Here is a 24,832-nt window from a genome sequence, read left to right as displayed (position 1 = left end):
CAGCTAATGCAGTACAATCAAAGGCGCTCTCACTTCATCCCACGTACATGATTACATGATGCCCTGCCCCTTGAGGGAGGACGCAGAGCCTGTGCTCAAATAGGAAGGAAGATTAAAAAAAAAAAAAAAAAAAAAGGCACCTTCACTACATGATAAAGGACTCTCTGAGCTGGTGAGGAAGCATCACTAAGGGGTCGGTTGGGCTGCGGGTGTGAAAAGCAGAGGATCCATCAAGGGAGGGGGCGAGTTTGGCTACTGAGTATCACAGAGAGGATGGAATCTCAAGAGCTGGCTAAAAGCTACCTTCATGAACTGGAGTGGGGAAGAGAGGTGCTTTAAAAAGCCGGTAGCTGGAGCGGAGGCCCAAGAGAGCCGTGGGTATGGCTGACCTTGAAGAGAGGGCCCTGGATTGCACTGAACTAAGATGAAGATGATATCAGGGGAGTCTTGGCAGACCGCACAAGGCAATCTCCCATAGTCGTGGGCAGAAGGGGTCGGTGCTAGAATTTTGCCCAAGATGGTCAGGTCTATAACAGTCAATGTGACCAACTGCATGTTCTGGCCACACTCGGGATGGGAGGACGGACTCCTTGAGGGAGGACTTGGTGAGCAGGGAAACCTGATCCCTGCTGCAAGAGCAGGGGCCTCAGAAACACCCAGGGATGGGTTCTTCCTCTGAGAGAAGGGCTGGAGTGGAGAGATGAGGAAGACAGCTTTATCTGCGGTCTCATGGGAACAATGCAGACGAGGAAGCTTAAGTCATGGGACGGGCAAACAAAATCGCTTCGCAAATAGACACGTGTAACTCAGCCCAAGAGAAGAGATTCCATTGCCGGGCGTCTCAGACCCACCCTGTTTCCTCTATTTTGGGTACAGAGTAGTGAGGATAACTTGACCCTCCCAACCTCACATTATACAGGATTCAAGAGTCCAACAGAGCACTACAGGCAGTTTGTGACAGCCTTAAGTAAAAATGACCTCGTCTCTCTGACTCCCCAGAGAGCCAGAAATAGACTTTAAGGTAACACTGTTTTGGTGATCAATTTTTACCATGCTGTCTTTGAGATAAATAAGGAAGTTAGCATAGAAAACTACGCTTCGATCAATTAATCAATCTAAAGAATGCTGGCACCTGCCGGCTAACAGCTAAGCCAATATCCGCTCAGGTGGTGATTCCATGGACCTGAGGATTTGAGTGTTCTGACTCTACTCTACCCTAAAACCCAGTTCCTCCTCCAAGTCTCCTTAACATAAGTGTTCAAGGGCTGGAAAGATGAACAGCTTTTTAAAATGTGTGGTCCTTCCAAAGGACCACAGTTTGGCTTCAAGCACGTATATCTATCTGATGGCTCACAACCACCTGTAACTCTGTCTCTAGAGGATCTGACGCTCTCTTCTGGCTTCTACAGGCACCTTCACCCACATGTGCACATACCAACGCAAATAAATGCATCCATACACATAAATAGCTAAAATTAAAATAAATAAATAAATAAATCACTCAGGCTAGAGAGATGGCTCAGCAGATAAGAGCTTTGGCTGCTCTTCCGGAGGACCCGGGTTCAATCCCTAACACCCACATCGCAACCATCTGTGACTCCAGTCCCAGGAGACACAATGCTCTTCTCACGTCCAAGGGCACCAGAGAAGGATGTGGTACATAGACATCTATACAAGGAAAACACCCTGACCCTTGATATAAAAAAAGAAACTGTTTTAAAACTAAATAAATCTTCAAAAATATTAAGTAATTTGTGATTGAGGTACTCTTTCCCCCAAAGGCTTATACACTTGGAGATGTGCTCCCCGCACCTCTGGGCTGCAATTGAACCAGATTTCTCTCTATAAGTCGACGTTTCCTCCCTCCCCCTTGGCTAGGTATTTGGCAATCTGTGAGCCACCTACATTAGGCTAGAAATACTTAAAAGAGGAACATTTCCAGTTGCAAGAGAGTCATGACTGCACTTATCTGCGGGTCTGGATTTGGAGGGTTTATGTCAGGTGATGTCCATGGGGACACGTTTCAGCAGAAGGCAGGAAGGTGAGTCGCTATTCCCATGCCCCTGGATCTGCTCCCAGACCCCAGCAATCTTCATTTTTTTTCCTTAGAGACAGGGTATGCAGCCTTGGCAGGCCTTGAACCCACTGGCTACCTACCTCATTACCCTCCTGGGTGCTGGGATTAGAGGCAAGTGCCACCGCACCAGGCTAATGCTTTTTACTCTTAAATGTTTACGAAAACCCAAGACTCTCATGCCCTAAGATATCTAAGAAGTAAGACGGCTATCAACCAGCTCTGACCTTGGCAGCGCCTGCCCTCTCCTGGCTTGTCTGCTGACACAGACAAGGCGCCCACTGTTAACAGCAGCAGGATGCTCCAGACCAGGGTCTCCCGTCAGTGGCATCTTGGTGTCAAAGACTGAGAAAGTCTTTGTTGGTGGGGTTTGCAGAATCACACATAGCCTTGGTCTCTACCCACAACGGCAACCCCAACCTATCAGAAATGCCTCGAAGACTGCCATGTCCACTACCAACTGAGAACCACTGCTCCAAGATAAGAACTCTTGAGAACTATTGGCTCTTCTTCTTGTCATCCCTGTTTCCAGCGCACACGTGTATGGTGTGGGGGTGCATCACAGCATGGAGGTGGAGATCAGAGGACAACTCCCAGGAGTCCGTTCTCTCCTTCCACCATGGACGCCACAGACCTAGAGAACGACCATAGAAGAAACATAACCAGGACCTGTGGGGCGGTTCAGCCGGTGAGGGGCCTTGCCTTAAGAGCTGAATCCCTAAGTGATGGCCAGGCCTCTCAGGGTGAGTAAGCCAACTCTCAAAAGTTGTCCTTTGACCTCTACACCTGCACTGCGTCACACACACACACACACACACACGAATTAAAATACTTAAAGGGGAAAAAAAAGCAAGACGGATAACCACAGGGCCTCTACCACACCCGCCATGACAAACTTTCCACTCCACACCTGACCTTATGCTCAGTTTTCCCCACATGTTTCAAAAGATGCCCCTTAGTCTAAGTCAGGAACCAGTGGGCTCGTGTTCTGGTTTGTTTGATGTCTCTTTTAACCTGAACAACCCTCTTCCTTAAGAGGAAAAAGAATGTATTTGTCTAAGGAACCTTGCAGAATTTCTCAGTCTGGACTTAGCCGCCAGTTTCCCTGGAGCATCATGTAAGGTGTCGGTCCCTGTGTTTCTCGTTGATTGGCAGATGAATCCCAGGGCCTTCTGGGTATCCATGCGCAATTTTTTTCTTCTGTGAACATCACCAAGGACGGACTGTTAACTCGCTGTCACATGACACTCGGGAGCACAGAGGCCCTGACCTCACTTCTTGTGATGTAAAAATTGGTCCATGAGTTTGATGCTGCCCAGATCCCCCACCAGCACTTTCTCTCCAGCCTCCTGCCCGGTGAGCTCCATAGCCATGGTGGTCACTATCTCCAAGCCCTTTCCTTCCTAAGCAGCTGGCAGAAGGTGGTCTTCAGATGTTCTCCTTCACCTCACAGTTATTAGCACATCAACAGTTTGGTTGCCCCGACACACACTCAAATAGAAAGATGGGGGACGCTGGATTAACAGTGTAAGAGCAGTGAAGCTGGGGCCTCAGCTCCTCAGAGGGTGACCAATGGCATTTCTTCCTGGCATCAACGCGTGCTCATACATTTTTATGCATTTGGTGTGTTTCGAGACACTGTAGTGTTTTTTTACTGTTCCATGCTAGGCCAGCAGAGCTAACTTTGCAGTTTACAGGAGCCAGAAGAGTAAGCACCAAACCTCCTCCCTACCCCTGCTGAGGTGAGGGAGACAAACCCAGAAGGCAGGCGTAGTCTACAGGATAATGGCATAGTTTCTTGATCAAGTCAATGTCAGGACTGCGTGTGTGTGTGTGTGTGACTATGTATGTATGAACGTTCAGAAGATATCACGTGTGTGTTGTATTTGGGTATATGTAATTGTGGGTACAGGGGTGTGTGTGTGTTCAACGTCCAGTATCTTCCTTAATCATGCTCCACCTTAGTTTCTGAAGCAGACTCTGTCACTAATCCTGGTGCTTACCAATCTGACTGGACTAGCTGGCCCACATACTCTGACAATCCTCCTGTATCCACCTCCCCAGCACTGGGATTACTGGGGTCTAACCTCAGGTCAGCCTGCGTGCCCAGTATGACTTTACCAGCTGAGCTGTTTCCCCAGACTATTACAGCCTTACATCGGGATGGTGGGGGAGACAACTTAAGCCTAGCTCCAAGCTGACTGTATCCCAAGATACAAACGACTCTGGGGCCAACCATGCAGAGGACTGGTGAGTCTCACGGGCATTGCTGCTGAGGGTGCAAAACGGAGCAACGGTAAACACGTATACCATTCGGTCTGACCAGTCCATCCCTGTTTAGACCAGAGAAAAGTGAATGCATGCGTCTGCTGACTGATGCCCATGTGATAAGAGCAATCATATTTCAGGGGCCCAAAACTGGAGACAACCGGAATGTCCACTGGCAGGGAGGAGATAAACGGACCCCCAACCCAACAATAAAAAGCAGTGAACTGTGGGCTGGGCCTCAGCAGGAGGAGTGTGAGAACAGCGTAGAGGAAGAGAAGGCGCACAGGACACATGGGCAGGACACACTGCAGGATTCAGTTACATCAACTCTAGGAAATACAAGCTAAACTACCTACCATACTAGGGTCAGTTCTGTTGTTGTTAGGGACAAAGGAAGGGATGAGGAAGGACAAGAAGAAGGGTGGGGGGGGGGAGGGGGAGGGGGCTAGAGGAGAAAAGGCCTATAATCCTGATTCCTATGTTTTGGGGGTGGTGGGCTTGTTTGTCTTAAGCCTGGTGGTGACTTCACGTGTCTACATTCATATCCAAGTTTAAACTGTACACATGGACTTTGTATGTCTCTTATCCCTCAACAAAGCCGTGTCCAACCGCTGGAGGGGAGATCTTTTATTCTCTGTCCCATCCTGGCTAGGGAGCGACTACTCTGCCTTCTCCTTCCTGCAAGGTGGAAGAAGTAGACACACACACCCGTCTCCTCCTCACTCGCCCCTTCCATGAGGAAGGAGCTTACTGCACTCCACAGAGCTGCGTGATCACCGGCCACGTTTTACGAGGAGGTAGGGCTCTGTGCCTTTTACAGTCCCAGCTCAGCCCCTCCTCTTGTCCATGCCTGCATCCAGAGCTGGCAGGCACTCAGCCAACTGGCTCGTCCTTGCTCTGAGAGGCCTCTGCGGCAAGGCCAACCTGCCTCTGAAGCAAAGTTTAACGATCTTCTGTAGGATGGACAGATCTACCAGTCTCAAAGGTTATTGAACACTCACGCCTAGGAGCCAGTCTGAGGCACGTGTCCCTTTTTGTAAGTCAGGAAGTGTTGTCTCAGGTCTCCAACTCTGAGGCCTACAGATGAGTATCCGCCACCAGGGTTCATAGCACTGACCGTATTTATTGTCTCTGAAGTAACACACCGGAAACGACTGCCAACCCCTCTGCCACGAACCACCTGTGCCATCTACTCTTTGTCCTTAGGCTGCCATCTCCTGAGACTCCCCCAACAGTCCCCTTTGGGTCTAGCCAACCTTCCCCTCAGAGAATGAGCGTGAATGCAATCAACACTCTTCACAGAACTGATTGGAGAGTTGGCAGCTGAACAGAGTCCCAGATGTTTAATATAATTTTGAATTGCTGGCCAAATCATCTTCATGCCTGCTTCTTTATAAAAGGGCTTTCGGCAAGTGAGAACTGAATGGTGGCGGGGGGGGGGGGGTGGGTGGGTGGGTGGGGGGGTGACTCTAATCTCTGGGTTCCCTAGCAAACCTATTCCCATCTCCCATCTTCTCCATGAAAAACCATTTTCTCATCTCATTTAGAACTGATCCAGTTGAAATCTGGGACTGGCCTGCTGGCTTGGGCTGAGAGGCACAGGTAAAAAGCAGACCCATGGAGGGACATGCGTTGAGGGGACACAGTCTATCACGTCACATGAGGTATTATTGATGTAAAATACAGTCAGTATCTAGAAAACCAAGTCTTTCGAGAACAAATCTTTGGAGACCTCCACCCTTCATGAAGCATGACTCCCTTAATGGTCGTGTGACTCTTCTGGCTGAGCCCACCAGGAAGCCAAGATTCCCAGATCACCCTCCCAGCAACAGACTAAGATTCCCTTGTTTTGACTCTGAACCAGTACTTTATTTCCTGAACCAGAAATACCCTTCACTCAGATGGCAACACTCCTGCATCTTAACACTGCAGTCCTCTCTAGAATAAGTTGTCGCCATTTTTTTTTTTTTTTTTTTTTTTGGTTTTTTGAGACAGGGTTTCTCTGTATAGCCCTGGCTATCCTGGAACTCACTCTGTAGACCAGGTTGGCCTCGAACTCAGAAATCTGCCTGCCTCTGCCTCCCAAGTGCTGGAATTAAAGGCGTGCACCACCACCGCCCAGCGTTGTCGCCATTTATAACGTAGAAAATATACTTCTAATATCGCTGGATGTGGCCTCCAAACTCATACTCGAGGAGAGAAGGCCTATCATCCTAACTCATAGGCAGTTAGTTCCTTTTCGCCTGTTTCTCTTCTTCATCACTTACTCTGTAAAAACAGAACAGCCCCCAGGAGACGCATAAATATCCCCTGCATATTCCCTAAGAGGCTACCAAGTCCTGCCTGCATCTCTCCATCCATCATTCCTTTGCTACATTCAGGCCAGTTAAGTCCCTGCGTGCTCTATAGCAACCCACCCTCCCCTTGGCCTCCTGCTCCCAGCTGCTGACACCCAAGGGGGCCTCAGTTCCTCTTCCTTGCTAACCAGAGAGACACATTTCAGGGTCAACTGAGCCATAAAGAGGCTCACCTGCATCCTCTTCACAGTAGCTGACAAAACAAAGTGTTTCCAGAGACCCAGCCAGGCAATGGGAGCTCTGAACCTACCAGCGAAGACCAAGTGAGTGATCACAGCACACAACGCACCGCGCTGCAGTCGAAACACTCAAGTACAGAAGTGGAAGGCAGGTGTTACCACTATAAGGGAGTCTTGTTTGGGAGAGAAACAAATGCTGTCCACAAGAAACAGCTATTGGAGAAGTAGTGTCTTCGGAAGACTTGGCTTCATTCTTTTCAATGATGCACAGAAATAGCTGGCCAGTATGAACACCTAAGTTATTAAGAACCAGAACAAAGATGGGGTCTGAAGGACAGGAAGTGATGATATTTTATATTACCATAGAATATTCCAGAAAGTTGAACAAGAAACTCATAAAAGGAGGGACTGGAAGTGGGATGGGAGACATTTCTGACTCTACAACTGTCTCTATCACTTAGGTTTTTTTTTTTTTTTTAGATTTATTTTTATTTTGTGTGTACACGTGTTTTGCACGCATATATTTTATGTATGTGTATCACATGTGTGCCTGATATCCAAGGAGGTAGGAAGAGGAGGTGAATCCCCTGGAACTGAAGCTAAGTTAGAGGCCATTCTGAGCTACTACATAGGCACTGGGAACGAAAGCCAGGTCTTCTGCAAGAGCAACAAGCACTCCTAACTGCTGAGTCGCCCTTCAGCTCCTTGTAGACTCAAAACTTCTACCATCCCAGCAGTCTCAAAAGAAATAAAACCTGAAGAGATAAGTTTTAGTTAGTGGTATTTTAGATAGTATGGTTGTATACACGTATAATCCCAACATTCGGGAAGGTGAGGCAGGAGGATCGTAAATTTGAAAACAGCACAGGCTACATGGTAAGACTGTATGTTTAAAACACAAAACAACAGCCTTCACAAACCAAACAAGATAAAAGTAAAAAGGCTAGATTTGGAAGGATGTAAATGCCGTGCCTACCACCGACAATGACACGATCCACGGGCTTCACTGAGAGCTCACGGCTTCGGCGTTGTCTTGTATACTGTGGGATTCATTCTAGGACCTGACTCACTGGAAGTCTGGGGAGGAGCAAAAGGGGCAGTAAGATGCTCAGCAGAGCCCGGGGCATAGTAGGTACGAGGCATTCCAATATAATGCTTGCCTAAGAGGTGTTAATAAAGGACACTTAACCCACCCTTCACTGACAGGAAGAGAGACAACAGCAGAGTGAAAACTGAGAGAGAGAGAGAGAGAGAGAGAGAGAGAGCATTCCATGTTGCCAAGGCACATATATACACCCCCCAAAACCACACATATGCTCACACTTATACACGCTGACACACATGCACACTCACACACACATACATATGCTCACACTCATATACACATGCTCACATACATACGTACTCACACACATACACCCACACACATACACACATATGCTCACACACATACACTCTTGTAAATAAATAAATGGCATTTTAAAAAATTAAGTCAACAATTCTAAGCAGTTACATCCACCCATGGGAGTCCTGAGGCCAAAAGCATCCTCCTCCCATGCTGAGCCTTCAAGCCAAAACAAGGAAGACCCACAAAGATGAGCAAGAAGAAAAGCTAGGCCCGACACACCTGATTTTCCCCTCCCCTGTAGCTTTGTAAACCCTAATATGCACAGTGGGTCACCGAGGGATCTTATTAAAACACAGCTTCCAACTCAGGACCAAGTCTGCATCTCTAACAAGCTCCCAGGTGATGACAGTGCTCTCGGTCCATGGAATCTGAGTGGAAATCCACAATCCGAGGAGAAGCCTCCTACTGACCTCTGGCAATAGTTCCAGGGCTCGTTAGCAATCGCAGTCTTGGGGAATTAACATTACTGGGATGTTGTTCTTCCTCATGAGACTCTCTACAGGGTACAACTGAATCCCTTGAGTGCCCCCCTCAACAGACCAAGAGCAATGTCTGGAGACATTTTTTTGAGTCTCACGACTACAGACGGAGGATGCTGAATGGCATTGTGGGTAGAAGCCAGGGATGCTGAGAGGCGCACTGCAGTTTACACAGCAGCCCTACAACCAAGAATTGCCTGTCCTCGAACGTGAGCAGTGCCAACGCTGGGAGACCCTCCTCTAAATAAACAGGACAGTCTGTGCCCTGCCCCTGGGGCTACAGATCCTAATTCTTAAGGCGTGATAGCAATCCAATGTCCTTCCCTAGCTCAGCTCTGAGACATGAAGGATCACAAGGGCAGATGCTCCGAGAGGAGAAGGGTCTCCAGGTTAGAGTCTAGATCTGTATGTTGTTTAAGGCGTGTGTGATTCAGTAACCCAGCAAGGGAACCCACAAAGCAGGAACCCTGATGTCTAACAATCCATGTGACTCAAAACCACACTGGTTCTCCATATGATCTTGAGCAACTTACAGAATTATTCACATCTGTAAGATGGATCTAAAACCCAAGGATTTTGAAGCAATACCATGGGACGTATTAGAATGTCTTGTAGTAGGATAAAACAAACTCAGCCCACACTGCTAAAGGTCTGTGAGTTTAACAAGAGGAAGCTACATGGCAGTGCTTACTTTATACACAAGACTGTCCCTCGGCAATGGGCATCTCCTATTGAGCTGGATGCGCCCACCCATCCTGAAGGTTCACAGTCATGTGAGTGGATTCTTACATGACTCCCACCTGCCCGGGACCAGGGAGAACAGGAAAAGTGACATCTCTTTGGGAAAAGAGCTCAATGTGCCATCAGCATGGGCTCGCCACTGAGTCACTGTGGCTGCATCAAAACAAAATGTACTCTCTGCTAACAAATGCTACGAACTTGAAAAACCAGAAGAACTTGGCAAGAACTGCTTTCATGTTGAGAACACTGAGAGGGCTGTGTTAGGGACTGAAAGCCCACAGGCTGGCTCTCCAAGACTCGCCAGAGACGCTCGAGGAGAGATTTCACGGTCACCTCCCGCATTTTGTCATCCTTGAGACATGGAGGCCTTGGGGGAAAGGTGTAAGTGTGCCAGTTCTGTTGGGGGGAAAACGTTTTAAAAGATGTGCTCTGGGGAAGTGTGAGACAGCAAAACCTTCCCAATGACAAGAGCAGAGAGATGCCAGGAAACCCCCTAAGTATGAAAGTGGAGAGCTCAGACTGGCTCCAAGGACTCTAAAGAAATCAAGCCAGGTTAGAAAGAATCTGAAACACTGGAGCAGCATCGGACAACCTAGGGCAGCAGCTGGATTAAGGAGTCCCCACTGATACCTGGAGCTCAGCCCTAAAATAATGCCACAAGTAAGAGGTAGAAAATAGACCGATGCATGAGGCCGGGGACAAACATCTGAGCGATGGGCGGTGCCAGAACACCCTCCTGTGTGGCAGTGACTCCTCACAGAGTCGCTCACTTACTGAAAGAACAGAAACACTTGAACTGGTCAGATGCCATGACAACTCCAAGGGGCAGCACCTAAGAGGGCAAGGATGTTCTACCTGCTGCCCCTGAGCAGAAGCAGAAGTGAGTCTTCCCTCCCCTGCTACCACCACCCCCTGGTGGTGTCAGTCATCAACCTGCCTGGACCCTTCTTAAATTGCATGTCTGCATCCTGGCAGGACCACCTCTTGAGATAATGTGTTTTCGATGATTATTACCTGCTGTGTTAAGCAGCACTTCCTTTCATTGGTTACAACAAGAAAAAGAAGAATTAGGGGTGAGACAGCAAAGAGGCTAATGCTGCTTTCATCAAGGGACAATATCTTGTTGTGGGAAGCGGAAGTGTTCAGCAGTGGGAATCACAAGGCTTTGAAGCGCTGACCGTGAACTTAAGAAACCTGACAACTGCAAGGTTTCTGGGCTGATGAGAGTCACTCCGTGTGTGTTTGTGAGAAACACAACTGGACAAAGGCTTAATTTATGTTAGAAAACAGCTCAAATCTCAAGTACAGCAGTGTTCTGATTCACAAGGCCCTGAGCTGATTGCAAACACAAAGAAAAAGAAGAAACACCCGCTAGTAGACACTGGATGACTACCGTACCTCTCTGCATGGTCGGGGCTCACCAAGCACCTACCAATCCTCAGAGAGAACAAAGTTTCCAACCCCGGCTGACCTACCCTAAACTGAGACAAGCCACACTGAAACAAACACCATGTTGTGGAGAGAAGGCGGCTATCATCTTTGCAACCATCTTGAGCCATATACCCTGACAAGAGACTTGTTTACAACAGCCTACAACAGCTGAGCACACTCTGATAACATCTTGCTTTAGATACCCAGGATCTTCCCTTGGGTGTGTGAGACTTAAAGCTGTGATTTAGAGCCAAGACTTAAGGGTGTGACTTAGAGATCAGATTTAGAGACAAGCCCTAAGGGCATGACTCAAAGGCGTGGCTTGGAGGCATGGCCTAGAAGTGAGACATATAAAAGGCGAGAGGCAGACAGAAGAGTTGAGAACAACTTGGAACTAGGAATTAGGTTAGAGAGTACAACTTAGATATGATCTGCAACATGAGAGGGGCCCGCATTGTAAAAACTGCTGAAATCCATGGAAAGTCTCTCGTTTAAGTAAGACTATTATAAGAAAAATCTAGTCTATGTTTTGACAAGGGGGGCGCTGTTTTGTCAGAGCTATCTACATTGGGGACGAGGAGGCACCAGTCCAGAGGTAATGCGTCAACTCTGCAACTTTTCTGGAAGTCTGACAGTACAAAATACAAGGTTGATCAAAATTAAAAGAATTTCTTTAAGCAAACCTATTTTGTAAGTCTTTGGAGCCACTAACTACACCAAGATCTGGCAGTTGATAAAAGTCATCAAAGTCTTTATGGGTTTGTGCTTGCATGTGGGGGTGCATGCATGTGTGCATACGTGCATGCTGGGAACCAAACTGTGGTCCTCTGAAGAGCAGCAGGCGCCCTTACCTAGTAAGCCTCCTCTGCAGCACTTTCTCCACCTTCTGAAAAGCACTACTGTCCAGTCCCCCATGGCCTCTGAAGGCCACTACACCCATATGTGCATGCCCCTGCCCTATGCACATGTGCACATAACTATAAGTAAAATAAAATCTTTCTTTAAATAAATCATAGGGACACCGTGTCTATGCTCAGCACCTCCCGCTGCTGTTTCTGGCCCCCAATTCCCTAAACAAAACACCACAATGACCATTCAGGACATTTCCAAATCAGATGTTGCGGCAGGTCATCCAGATGTCACTGAAAGTAGACAGGAAGATGCTAGCCCAGTATATGCAGCTGATGTGTTGTTTTATATACAAATGAACTTGGGCAGCCTGGAATTTGGAGACACAACAAGGAGGGACATTTCCCTGGAACCAACCCCCCTCGCAACAGAGAGGGCAAACTCTCCTGGCAAAAACAACATGAAATCCTACCAAAACACAAAATAAAGTTACTCAGATAATTAACCACCATTCATAGACTCACCTAAGTGGAAGTGTGTCGTTAGGGATAATTAGCAAGCTCATGCATAAAAACATTAATTGCTTGCTCAAGAAGATGAGATAAAAAGGCAAGACAAGGAAAGATTAAGGACTTGAATAGCATCTAAAGGATAGTCTATCAAATTTTTCCACTACCATTGATGGAGAGAATGAAAATATTACTGATTAAAAAGTCTCACCTTGGAAAACTGGGAGGGAATTGTCTGAATCTTAGAAAAATGAGCCAGCGTGTCTACCCAATGCTATGGCTTAGGACTCAAACATCTCTTTTTAAAGGCCGTGTGTTGAAAGCGTGATCATCATACTACTGCGAGGTGGTGGCACCTTCATAGGTGGGCCTGGTGGGTGGGTGAGGTCACTGCAGGATCCCAAAGGGGATATTGAGGTACAGGTCCTTCCCTCTTTGTGCTTCCTACCCACCCTGAGGTTGAGCCTCACACAGCATGCTCCCACTGCCGAGCACTCAGCCACCATGGGCCAAAGCATTGGCGCACAGAGGCCACGGCTGAAGCCTCTGAAGAGCATTAGCCTGAATCAGCTCTTTCTCACTTCAGGTTGACTTTCCTTGGATATTTTACCACAGCAGCAGAAGGCTGGCACACAGAAGAAAAGCTGTCAGAAAGGCTCTAGAGAAATAGAGTCTGCTGAAATACCTCAGCAGGTGGTTAGAGAACATCAAGACGGCCTCTGGCTCAAAATACTAGATCCCAACAACAATACTGTTGTCAACTGGGCAAAACTTAAACTCATTTAAGAAATGGGACACCTGTGGGAGGTTACCTTGTTTACCTTAACTCAAGTGGTTAAAAGCCGCCCACTGTGGGCGGCACCATTCCCTGGGCGGGAGCATGGACTGTTCCAGCTGAGAAAAATGCTGAGCTGAGCTGAGCTGAGCTGAGCAGCAACTGTCATGGCTCTGCTTCCTGCTTGCGGATATGAACTGCCGGGTGTTTCAAGCTCTTGCCACTCTGACTTTGCCACCAACCTGGTCTGTACCCTTGAACTGTGAGCAGAGTCGACCCTTTCTCCTTGAAGTTGCTTCAGTCAGCATACCTTACCACAGCAACCGGAAAAAGTCAAGATGCCACTCTTACACCTCAACCAAAGGCATAAGAGGTTACACAGTCCCTCATTCTAAATAATTGGAACAAATTTTTTTTTCTCTCTGAATTTAGAATATTTTACATCTAGAAAACATGAGATAGACATCAGGACCCACGTCTAAGCACACATGTCCCACACACATAGCCGGAGGTAATTTATATATTTAATGCAAATGCTCATGAGGGCACACACTCAAAAGGGAATTTTCCACTTGGGATATCATATTGGAGCTCAAAACATTCAGATTTTGGAGTATTTTTTTTCCTTTTCTTTTTCTTTCTTTCTTTTTTTTTTTTTTTTTTGATTAGGGACTTTCAACCTGTAATCACAGCTCCAATTAGAAGCTCCGACTTGACACCTAAAAGCAGCTTCCACTTCCCCTGCCTTCCACCAGCACCAAATATAAAATAAACACAACACGCAACAGGACGGCCAGTCCCTTACTCTGTGCTGATCACTGGGCCAGATCATGGGGGTCACCTTCAATCAACAACACACTAAAAAGTCCTCAGAACAAAATCACCGATGCTGATTTGTAAAAAGAAACAAACACACTTTTTGGTGGTGTTGACGGTAAATTAGATTCTTGCTCTTAATGAACTGATTCAGTTTACACTGATTACACAGTGAGGTGTGACTGAGCCCTTGAATGTACTCGGTTCAGATTCTACACGCTTCTGAGCAGAGAGAAGCGCCACGAAGGAAGTGCATCCACACAGCCAGGCATCCACGGTCTCATCCCAGCCTTGGCTCCAGACAGAGCCCCAGGACCTCTGCCTCTCCCCATCCCCCTTTGGAAGATGAACTACCCAGGCTGTGTTTCCTCTTGGAAGAAACTGACAGACCCAGGGACAACCTTTGAACTCTGCCACTTGCACTTCTAACTCCTAGAACTTTTCTGATGGCCACGGAGAGACGGGGCTTGGTGACCGACCCACGTTTGTGAAGAAGATCAGTAATCAAAGTCACCTGCATCATTAGCTCTTTCTATGGCTGTAAATAACTGAAGGCCTTATTTATGGCTGCTTCAGGCAGCTTTGCAATAGTTCTCAATCCCAAACCCCAGCTGAAGGAACACACTGTACTTACAGTTACGAATGTTATTCCAGTCGGTTCTGGCAAAGAACGGGTGGCAACAGAGACCCTCGAACTTCAGTCTCTCTTTCTGGACACACAGCAAACTCTGAAGCAGATCAAGGAGTTCACTGCTAACTTTCGGGTCATCCGGAAACTTCAAAAAACGCTATTCAAAAAAGAAAAAAAAAAAAAAGATTTCCTTAGCCGTGATTCGGTTCATGTCCTGAAGCGAGGAGGGGAGATCTCTCACACATGCAGGTTCCTTTCATTCTTTTTTTTTTTTTTTTGAATAAAGTTTTGCACTCTTATAACTTTAGACCAAAGGCATGTTCCGGAAATAAGTGGCCTGCTCACATCAGTGGGCCTAGTCCTTTTGTTGGGGGTTCAACATCCTTTGTGACTTGACCTGTGTGCATCGCTCTCCCGTCTAAGCTCCCACACTCCATCTCTCTCTCTCTGTTGTCCGATAGCAATGAGCTATTTCGAGCTCCCTGTACAGCTCATGCTGTTCTCGGCCTGGAACCAGCACCGCCACGCAGCTTTCGCTGGCTACTTCCCCACCTGCCATTTCCTCTGCACACTCCCTCTGCATTTCATACATCTTTGCATTTGGCTTTTTTTTTTTTTTTTTGGAAACAGGGTGTCATATAGCACAGGCTGGCCTCAAAATCAAAATATAGCCTGGGGAGTGCAGGGACCTTGAACTCCTGATCCAACGGCCAGTGCCCACCCACTTGTGTTCCAACTCTATACAGACATAATGTGCTGTGTGGCTTCTGAGGCACAGTGAGGAGAGAAGGTGGAGATGGCTCCCTGATCACCGCTGGTGACCTGGCTCCTAGTGGTACCTAAGGCAGCTCCACTAAGCCTGGGTTACTGACTAAGCAGACTGAGGTGGACGGTGGAAATTAGCACCAAGGGTTATCTAGAGAGGAATTTCAACTCTAGAGAAGCCTCAGTAACAGTGTTTGTACAGAATGAAAAAACAAACCCTGCATCACCCATTCCAGGGAAATGAAAATTGGGTGATAACAGAATCTGAAGGAATGAGGCCTCTTTACTACTTTAAGCTGAAGCTAAAAATCAGGTTCATCACAGCCTTTAGAAATGGGCTTAACGGAGCGTGCGTCTACTCATTAGAGGTGGTGTAACTTCTACTCCAGACGTACTGTGTGTACACACAGACATATGTGACTACAATCCTAACTTGTCTGCTCACTTCCTCAGAATCAGACAGCCTGTGCCGCCTCAGGCCATCCCTCAGTCTCTCTGGTTCAGTCTCCTCACCAGTGTGTGAGGTGGTGATACCTCCCTGGGGGAGGGTGGGGGGGGGTGTTTGGAAAAGAAGGGAGCTAAGGAGCTACCTGGTGAACTCCAAGACTCACACTTACGCACATCTGACAACTGTGAACTCAAGATGCACTTCGCAATCAATAAAAAGATGGAGCTAGGTTGGCAGCCATTTTTCCTCTTTGGTGTGACCTAACATGGGGAGGCGCCCTCCGGATGACTGGCCCTCAAGAGAAAGCTCAAAGCTGCTCTGCTCTGCTCTGCTCTGCTCTGCCCCTCAGCATCACGTCAGATTCTAATGACCCTTCACCTGGAAGTTCATGATGTTGTTGAAGGTCCGGGCAGAGGTTCCCTCTGTGAATGGGGTCCTCCCATAAACCATCTCATAAGCCACCACTCCCACAGACCACCAGTCACACTCCAGGCCATAGGTGCCCCTTCGGTCCTCGTTCATCACAGTCAACACTTCCGGAGCCATGTAATCCGGGGTCCCAATGGGGAGTCTGGCATCCACCTGGAAAGTCAGAAAGTAAAGTGGACACAGCGCCCTCTCGATAACCCTCCGGTGGGTGCCAACACTGGCATCAGACGCCAGCCAACTGGCTGCTGCTGACTGCCTACCCAGGCGTTAAACCTTGTGTCAGTGGCATGCTGTCGGGGAAATGTCAATGCTCTACTGACATTTAAAAGGAGGGGAAGGGCACACCTAACACAACCCAAAGGCAAGCAGGGTTTGTTGATGAAGGATTCATTACACACTGGTTTAAGGTGGACTTCCCGGTACAAGCTACTGATAAGCCAGAACTTCTTGGCAGTACTGAGAGACTGAACCCAGGGCCTTGTGCGAGTTAAGTAAACAATCCTTCTGCGCCCGAGCTTATTCCCAACTCCACAGAACTTAAACTTCTTCTATTAAATAAATAAATAAATAAATGTAAATGGCAAAATGGGGCTGGGGAGATGACTCCATTGGAAAAGTGTGAGTGTGGAGACCTCAGTTCGAATCCCCAAACCTGCATAAGAAACTGAATGTGGGGGTGGTACTCTGGGGAGGCTCATATGAGGGGACCCCAGGGGCTTGCTGGTTGGTAGCCAATCTAGGAAAACTGGTGAACCCTGGATTCAGTGAAGAAGAGACCCTGTTGACCTCTGGCCTCCACACCCATGCCACACACATATGTGCACACTCGCATACACTGCATATGCAGGGGGGGGGGAGGGGGGAGGAGGGAGAGGGAGAGAGAACAATGAACATGGATCACGAAGGCTGAACCTGGATCTATGATATAAGACCAGTGATGTATTCATGAGAGACTGGAGGCTGGCTGACAACACAAAACAGTACAAAATAGGACAACATTTCAAGTCTGGGAGAAAAAAAACGAAAATAGGCCTTGGGATCCGGTTCCACCTTCAGCCCACCTGGGGGGGGGGGCAGCTTAAAGAGTAAGTCCCAGCCAGGCTGCATGCAAATGAGACGGCCTTCCTCATTCCCAACTATGGCTCCTATGCTCCCCTCACTGTTTGAAAACCAGGTCCCTCCAACTCACCAGTGCCCCAGCACTGCCCCTGGCAAAGACAGACCAGGACACTGCAGAAAGTCTTTCCACAGAGCCAAGTGTATCCATTACAGGGACGGTCCATCTCCTAAGAATTTCTGCTTTACTGTGGAATGCCTTTGTTTCTTGAAATGATCCTGATCAAAGAATTAGCCTTCCCGACCCTCAGTGGGGATCCAACAAGTCGGCAACCCCTCTGATCCTCAAAACTGTTTTTCAAGTTTTACTGAGCAGAAAATGGGAAGGTCTGAGGACACCTGTCTATCTGCCTGTCTCTCCTCCTGCCCATCAAAGCAGAGACTGACTTCAGATACAGAGTGGTGACCACTGCCCTGGGACCATAGCACTTGTGGTCTTCCCTTAGATCAGCAGTTAGATGGTAGAGAAAAACTCATTGTTAAAGGATAAAAAGTGCCCCCAACAGAACCCAAAGATCTGGGGCCTACGGCCATGGTCCCTTAAGGCTGGACTTCGCAGCAAGAAAGCAGTAGGCCAGGCATGGGTGATATGCCAGTTCTGTTCTAGGCCAAACAGGGTTTGCATAGCAAGACCTGCTGAAGAAAAGGAGGAGGGTAAGGAGGACAAGGAGGAGGAAGGAGAAGAGGAGGAGGAGGGAGAGGAGGAAGGAGAAGAGGAGGAGGAGGGAGAGGAGGAAGAGGAGGAAGAGGAGGAAGAGGAGGAGGAGGGAGAGGAGGAAGAGGAGGAAGAGGAGGAAGAGGAGGAGGAGGGAGAGGAGGAAGAGGAGGAAGAGGAGGAGGACCGTGCTGGCGAAGGGGAAGTTCTGACGGCTGGCACTACAAAGCCTCCTTGCCCAGTAATGGGGTTAGATGAAGCTCTTTCAACCATGACTTCAAGTGAGTCCATCCTCCTACCCAAGGAATGAGATCCTCTCTCACTCCCTCACTTGCATGTGTAGGTGTACATACGTGCGTATACGTGTACAGATATTAACATATAAAACATTGCTGTGATTATCCCATTCCTTTTGCACATGGATATATAATAGGAATATCAGAATATTCCTATAGCTTTCATATTCTTTCCCTTATGTATTAATAGACACACAGACACACGTGTATGTATAATACTCAAATGCCGAAATGATTCCTGTAAGTCTCCCGTTTCCTGCCCTTCCCCATCCTTACCACCTGTCCCCCCCACCCCACCCCCGCATCCCTCAGGCCCACACTCTCATGGAGGTTTTCCTGGCCTCCAACACAGGAAATAGTGTGAAGCTGGCATTTCTGACACTGCTCTCTGGACTACGGCCTCTCACTATAAAGACCCATCTGAGAACCCTCAAAAGTCACATTGTATGGGAAACAGGCAGGCCTGTGCCGGGGGCAATGGTGAAGACACACAGGGGGACACTGACAGACACACAATATGACTTAACCTTGAACCCAAAAGGAGCTGGCCCTGGGTACGGCCCTGATGTGGGCAGCCTGAGCCTAGCCGATTTGACCTCTAAGTCTCTCGAAGGAGCTCGGACCAGGCCATTGTCAATTAACATCATCTGCATCGATGAGAGTTTATTTCATTGCCACGTGGGATGTTCCAGAATATTCTGTCCTCCTTGTTGGCAGGACCACTTGTTCACGTCCAGTGAGCTGACCTTGGCCAGGTGACTCAATCAAAGGGTATAAACTGTCAACACCTCATTTAATAACTAATGACCAAAGAAGTCCGACAATCCTGCAACTCCTCTTATCTCAGAACAGAAATGTGTAGATATCCTTACACAGCCTAATTACTTACACCTAGTAACTATCTAAACTCCATTAGCAATCTGAGCTAGAAAGCACTGAAGGCAACACGTGCTGCTGGTGTCCTCTCCATGCAACTTCAACCACGGTGCTCGGTGGCCGCTGACAAAGGTTTTATTGATCACCAAGTTCCCATTAGCCACTGATTCCCGTCCGAGCATTGCATGGTCTCATGTGGTCATGAGGGCTTCCCCACGAGCTCGCCCTCTCCTCTGACTCTAATGCAGCAGCCCGGGCAGCGCACTGTCTGATGGGATCCAGGTATTGTTCAACTTTAATTCTTACTCTGCTGACAGAGAAAATAAAACCAGTCCAATAGAGACAGAAGAGCAGGAGACAGAGTGCCTGCCACGTCTTAGGGAGAAAGGGAAAAGGCAGCGAGGGATGGTGGACAAGCAGAGTAGTAATCTGTAAACTCAGCAGATGCTTTTAAAAATGAATGGAGGAGCCAGAGTGGCGGCTCCATGGTAAGGAAAGCTGAAGCCGGGCGGCGGTGGAACAGCCTTTAATCCCAGCGCTCGAGAGGCAGGGGCAGGTGGATCTCTGACTTTGAGGCCAGCCTGGTCTACAGTTCCAGGTCAATCAGGGGTACACAGAGAAACCCTGTCTTAAGAAACAAACAAAACAAAAAACAAGCACACGCTGATCCCACAGAGGAGCCAGTATGGTTTCTAGCACCCAGAGCAGGAGGCTCACCACCACCTGTAACCTAGCTGGGGGAATGGGGGGGGGTGGGGGGGGGGAGGATCAGACGCCCCCTCCTGGAATCCGTGGGAACTGCACTAGCATATGCACAAACATACACATAATTTTTACATAAATCTTTAAAATATGGGAGGAAACTATTCTCTCTAAACCATTGCCATACAAGGCTGAGATGTGAAATTATGTAAACAATTTTTCCTTGTAGCACACACACGTTCACATGCACGCACACATGCACATGCATGCAGACACATGGATACATACCTGCAGAAGTAGGAGTAAGTTTTTGTTTCTCTCATTTCTAGCTGTGGGGTCGGAAAAACCTACACCCCCCCCCCCCCAGAGTTTGGGTCCAAGAGAGGGGGTGGAGGAAGAGGAGAGGGCCCAGCCACAGGAGTGATTTTGAGATGTCTATGTAACATGCACTCTTCTGTCTATAAATACACAAGACAGGGACAGGAAAACAACAGGAATAGAAGAAGTCTTCTCTCCTACTTAGGTGTGAAAAGACTTTTTGCCTCTGGGTTTCCAGCTTCTGGAGACCCACTGCTACACACTCAGCTAGTTTTATTTACAAACCCTTTACATCTAGTTTCCTGAGAGCCTCAAGAGACATGTGAGCTGTCTGCCCTTCTCTGAGACTCCAATAAGAGAAGTGGGCCTAAGTCACACAGAGGGCCCTGAGGTCGCCTGGCCCATGGTCCTGCTGACTAAGGTAAAGTCCTCTAATGCTGCCTTCTGAATGAGAACCATGAAATAAAGATTTCAGGAGCTGGAAAAAAATCACCCAACTCGTTTACGACTTACATACTCACAGAACAAGAGGACATCTGGAAATGAACAGAGATCTGTGGACTTACAGGTAGCGTGCAGGAAAGTCAGCACATGTGAACTGGGGGGCCACGCATGTGCAAATGTGAAGACAGGACACAGGACAAACTGGGTGTCTCCTCACTTTCTACACACACACACACACACACACACACACACACACACACACACACCACCACCACCACCAAGCATGTGGAAGTCATAAGGCAACTTGCAGACCTCAGTACTTCCTTTCCTGCCTGTGGGTCCTTGTAGGTAGAGAACTCAAGTTGTCCCACTTGGCAGCAAACACCTTTAACCTGCTGAGCCATCTTGCCCGCCCTTCTCTGCCTTGATTTTTGAGAGAGGATCTCTCACTGATCCTGGAGCTCCCTGCTTCTGCAAGGCTCCCCAGCTCTGGAGTCTCACTGTGCACCATCATGCCTGACCTTCTCACTCAGGGCAGATCTCAGGTCCTCCGGCTCACGAGACAGCACTTTACCGAGAGTCATATCCATAGTCACAATACAAAAACTGAGCAGAGCCCATGTTAGGCCTGTAAACTACCTACCCAGCATCAACACGGTCAGCTCTCGCCCGCCATGAATCAGAGACAAAGCAATAGAATTTCTCACCGATCAACCCACAAGATCTAGAATCTAAACTGCTGTTCATCTACAATAAAAAGTCCCTTACATCTAACACTGCTAAAGGAGACATGGGGAGATGGCTCCATGGGTAAAGCATTTGCAGCATAAGCCAGAGGACCTAAATTCTAGGGCTGGAGTCCACGGAAAGCCAAGCATGGTGGCAACTGCATTCCAGCACTCCTAAGAATCCCCAGGCATCCACGGCTGGCCAGCCTAGCGTCTATATAGAAGAAGGTACAAAGAGAGCCCAAATCAGACAAGGTGCAACTCAAGGAGGACTGGTGCTGGAGGTTATCCTGACTGCTACATGTTCACACACATCCACATGCACACACACATATGTGCATGTGTGCACACACGCTCGTCCATATATGCACGCATACCCACACATACATGCACACCCAGACATATACACATACATGCTTCACACATTACTCACACACTCACACACACATGCTCATATCTCATACACACACACATACATGTGTGTGTGCACACATTCATCCATATATGTAAGCATACCCACACATACATGCACACCCAGACATATACACATACATGCTTCATACATGCTTCATACATCACTCACACATACATGCACACACTTATACACACATGCTCACACATCTCATACACATACACACATACATGCGCTCATGTGCAGACACACACACATGAAATAAAACACCACAAATCTGTTACATTTGTCCTCATATGTCTTTCGCATTCTGTCCCTAACAGCACAGGAAAGGGAGACGGGCTCTCAAGTGTGTCTGAGCATCGTGACTCCAAGACCAATAAACCCGAGTGTCTCCCGCCTGGAGAGCCAGCTGCTGCAGCTCAAACGGAGAAGGCGGTGGCGAGACTGACTGCAGATGCAGGTGCGGCTGTCTGCTTTTTTTTTCTTTTTTTTAAGATAAGAGTCTAGCCCTTGTCTATACTAGGTAGACCAGGCTACCCTAGAACTTGCTATATAGAGACCAGGCTGGCCTCTAACTCACAGATATCCCTCTGCTTCCCAAGTGCTGGGATTACAGCATGAGTGGCCATTCCCAGCTCAGGGCACACTGTTCACCCTCTTGTAATTCACCAAGAGGCGCTGGTAAACCATTATCTACTTTTTCCCCCGTGGGCTTTTCTTACTGCAGACACACGTTGCCAACTCTATAATTATTTCATTTTCAGAGGCTTCTCAATCCACAGTTGACATTTCCAACCCAGGGTGGGTTTCCTTGCCTCCACCCCAGGGTACACTGGGAGAGCTGAAGACATCTGGGGATGTCACAACAGAGGTGTGGGGCGGGCAGATAGAGCGAGGAGAGATCAGGGACTTAGCTAGACATCCAATCATACACAGCACAGGTCCCACAACAAAGAACTATCCAGACCCAGACGGCCGTGGTGAAGGGTTTACTGTTGGGTTATAAACCTATCATCTAATATTCTCCCAAACACATCAGTTTATTAATGCCGCTAATACAGTTTGTGAGTTTCTGAATCCTAGGAAAGCGTTAGGCTATTCAATCTGTTCCCTGTGCATTTCTCCACTAAAGTCTGCCCTTGCACCTCTATTTCTGAACCGTACGTTCCTTGGGGTGGGAAGGGAGGAGAGGTGCCATAGTGGGTCCCAGGGCCTTACCACAGAAAGTGTATCCTCCACCACTGAGCTATACCCTCAACACCCTTTTTAAAAATATAGTATATATGGATTTATAAGCTTATGAAATAAAATATTTCCCTGTGGTTTTTATTTCCAAACATCCTTAATGCTATTTATTTTGGAATTTAAAACATAAAATGGCCGGGCAGTGGTGGCGCACGACTTTAATCCCAACACTTGGGAGGTAGAGGCAGGCGGATTTGAGTTCAAGGCCAAACTGTTCTACAGAGTGAGTTCCAGGACAGCCAGGGCTATACAGAGAAACCCTATCTTAAGAAAAAAAAAAAAAAAAAAAAACAACAACAAACAAAACAAAAAAACCCAAAATCATAAAATAATTTGATTCTACAATATTTTAAAAAAATTTTTTGTATTATGTTTATTCATTTATTCCCTGTCATATGTGTGTGTGTGTGTGTTGTGTGTGTGTGTGCAGGTACCAGGTGCCACTGTGCACACATGGGCTCAGAGAACACTTTGTGGAGGTGAATTGAGTTTCCTTCTTTCTACCCAGGGATGAAACTCAGGTTATCAGAACTGACAGCAAGCACCTTAACACGATGACTCATGCCACCAGCCCCTGATTACACAATCTTAATATGAATAAATAAATAAATTATTAGAAGACAACCCAAGAGGCTGGAATGATGGCTCAGCTGTGAGCATTTGCTGGGGGTCTAGAGGACCCAACTTTGCGTGCCAGCACTTGAAGCCGGGCAGCGCACAGCACCCAGTAATGTCAGCTTTGGGAGATCTGTTGCCCTATTCTGGCCATCTCAGGCATGCACACATGTGGCACATATTCACACACACACACACACACACACACACACACACACACACACAAATAAAAATAATAATGTCAGGCAGTGGTGGCGCACGCCTTTAATCCCAGCACTCAGGAGGCAGAGGCAGGGGATCTCTGAGTTTGTTGCTAGCCTGGTCTACAGAGTAAGCATTTGCTCCAGTCACTCCAAGTCTAAGGAAGCTTTTCCCTCAGACCTGCCCTTCCTATGCGGCCAGCCTCGAGTTTACATTTCACTAGGACAGCCAGGGCTACACAGAGAAACCCTGTCTCAAAACCCAATAATAACAACAAATAATAATGACTCTTTTTAAAAGCATAGAACCTTAAAATAAAAAGAAAGTACTGCTGGATTTGGGCAGCGTGAAGGGGCTCCTGTTTCCTAGAGGCCTGGCGCTAAGTGAGTTACCTCAGCAAGTTCTCAGAGGGGCAGAACATACACGGCCAGATTCCAAAGTGCACAGAGCTAACACAGCTTGAGCCTTTCCCTAATATCAACCTAATAATATCCACCTTTCCCAGAGGAATCTGGGGATGAAAAAGTAATTTTACATATTGTCCTTCATATAAAGGACTTAAGTCTCAGACCTGGAGGCGTTCTGAAGAGCGGTCTCTCCAGCCTCTGGTCTTATGCATTTTAAGTAGAATCTACAGCTTCTAGAGAGAGGATTTGCTCCAGTCACCGAGCGGCTCAGACTGGAGGCCTAAGGAAGCGTTTCCCTCAGACCTGTCCTTCCTACGCAGCCAACCACGAGCTCACTGTTCACTAGCAGCCGGCTGAGAGGATTCTTAACTCTTTGTCTTCTTAATTCTGTCATCTTCCTTGAAAGCAGCCTCAGTCTTGATCTCAGACGCCCCCCTCCTGGCTCTCTGTTAGCATGTGCAACATGACTCAACTTTTCCAAGGCCCAAGACTTGGAAACGATACTTTGAACATCACCATCCTGATACCTTGGGGTATTTAACTCCAAGTCTCCAGTGCTAGTGACGGATTTCAATCTCACTGCGTATGGAGGGCACTTAGGAAAAAGGTTATGTTTCATCAAAATATTTTAAAAGAAAGCAAGGTGACAGAACAG

The 24,832-nt window shown here is 47.7% G+C and overlaps 1 protein-coding gene across 8 annotated transcripts in view; it reads right to left on the bottom strand.

Moving 5' to 3' along the window:
• Cit (citron rho-interacting serine/threonine kinase) overlaps positions 1–24,832 on the bottom strand; it is a 165,529-nt gene that overhangs the window by 109,017 nt on the left and 31,680 nt on the right. For all 8 annotated transcript variants that reach the window (XM_076922554.1, XM_076922553.1, XM_076922556.1 and 5 more), the window contains exons 8-9: positions 16,109–16,312; positions 14,521–14,674 (exon numbers count right to left, since the gene is read on the bottom strand). In XM_076922554.1, the coding sequence (XP_076778669.1) occupies positions 14,521–14,674; positions 16,109–16,312 (358 nt within the window). The remainder of the gene's footprint in view (positions 1–14,520; positions 14,675–16,108; positions 16,313–24,832) is intronic.

The sequence above is a fragment of the Arvicanthis niloticus genome, chromosome 24 (genome assembly GCF_011762505.2).
Source record: "Arvicanthis niloticus isolate mArvNil1 chromosome 24, mArvNil1.pat.X, whole genome shotgun sequence".
In the NCBI taxonomy this organism is placed as follows: domain Eukaryota; kingdom Metazoa; phylum Chordata; class Mammalia; order Rodentia; family Muridae; genus Arvicanthis; species Arvicanthis niloticus.
The sequence above is the reverse complement of the archived record's forward strand: the minus strand, read 5'-3'. Positions and strand labels throughout refer to the sequence as shown.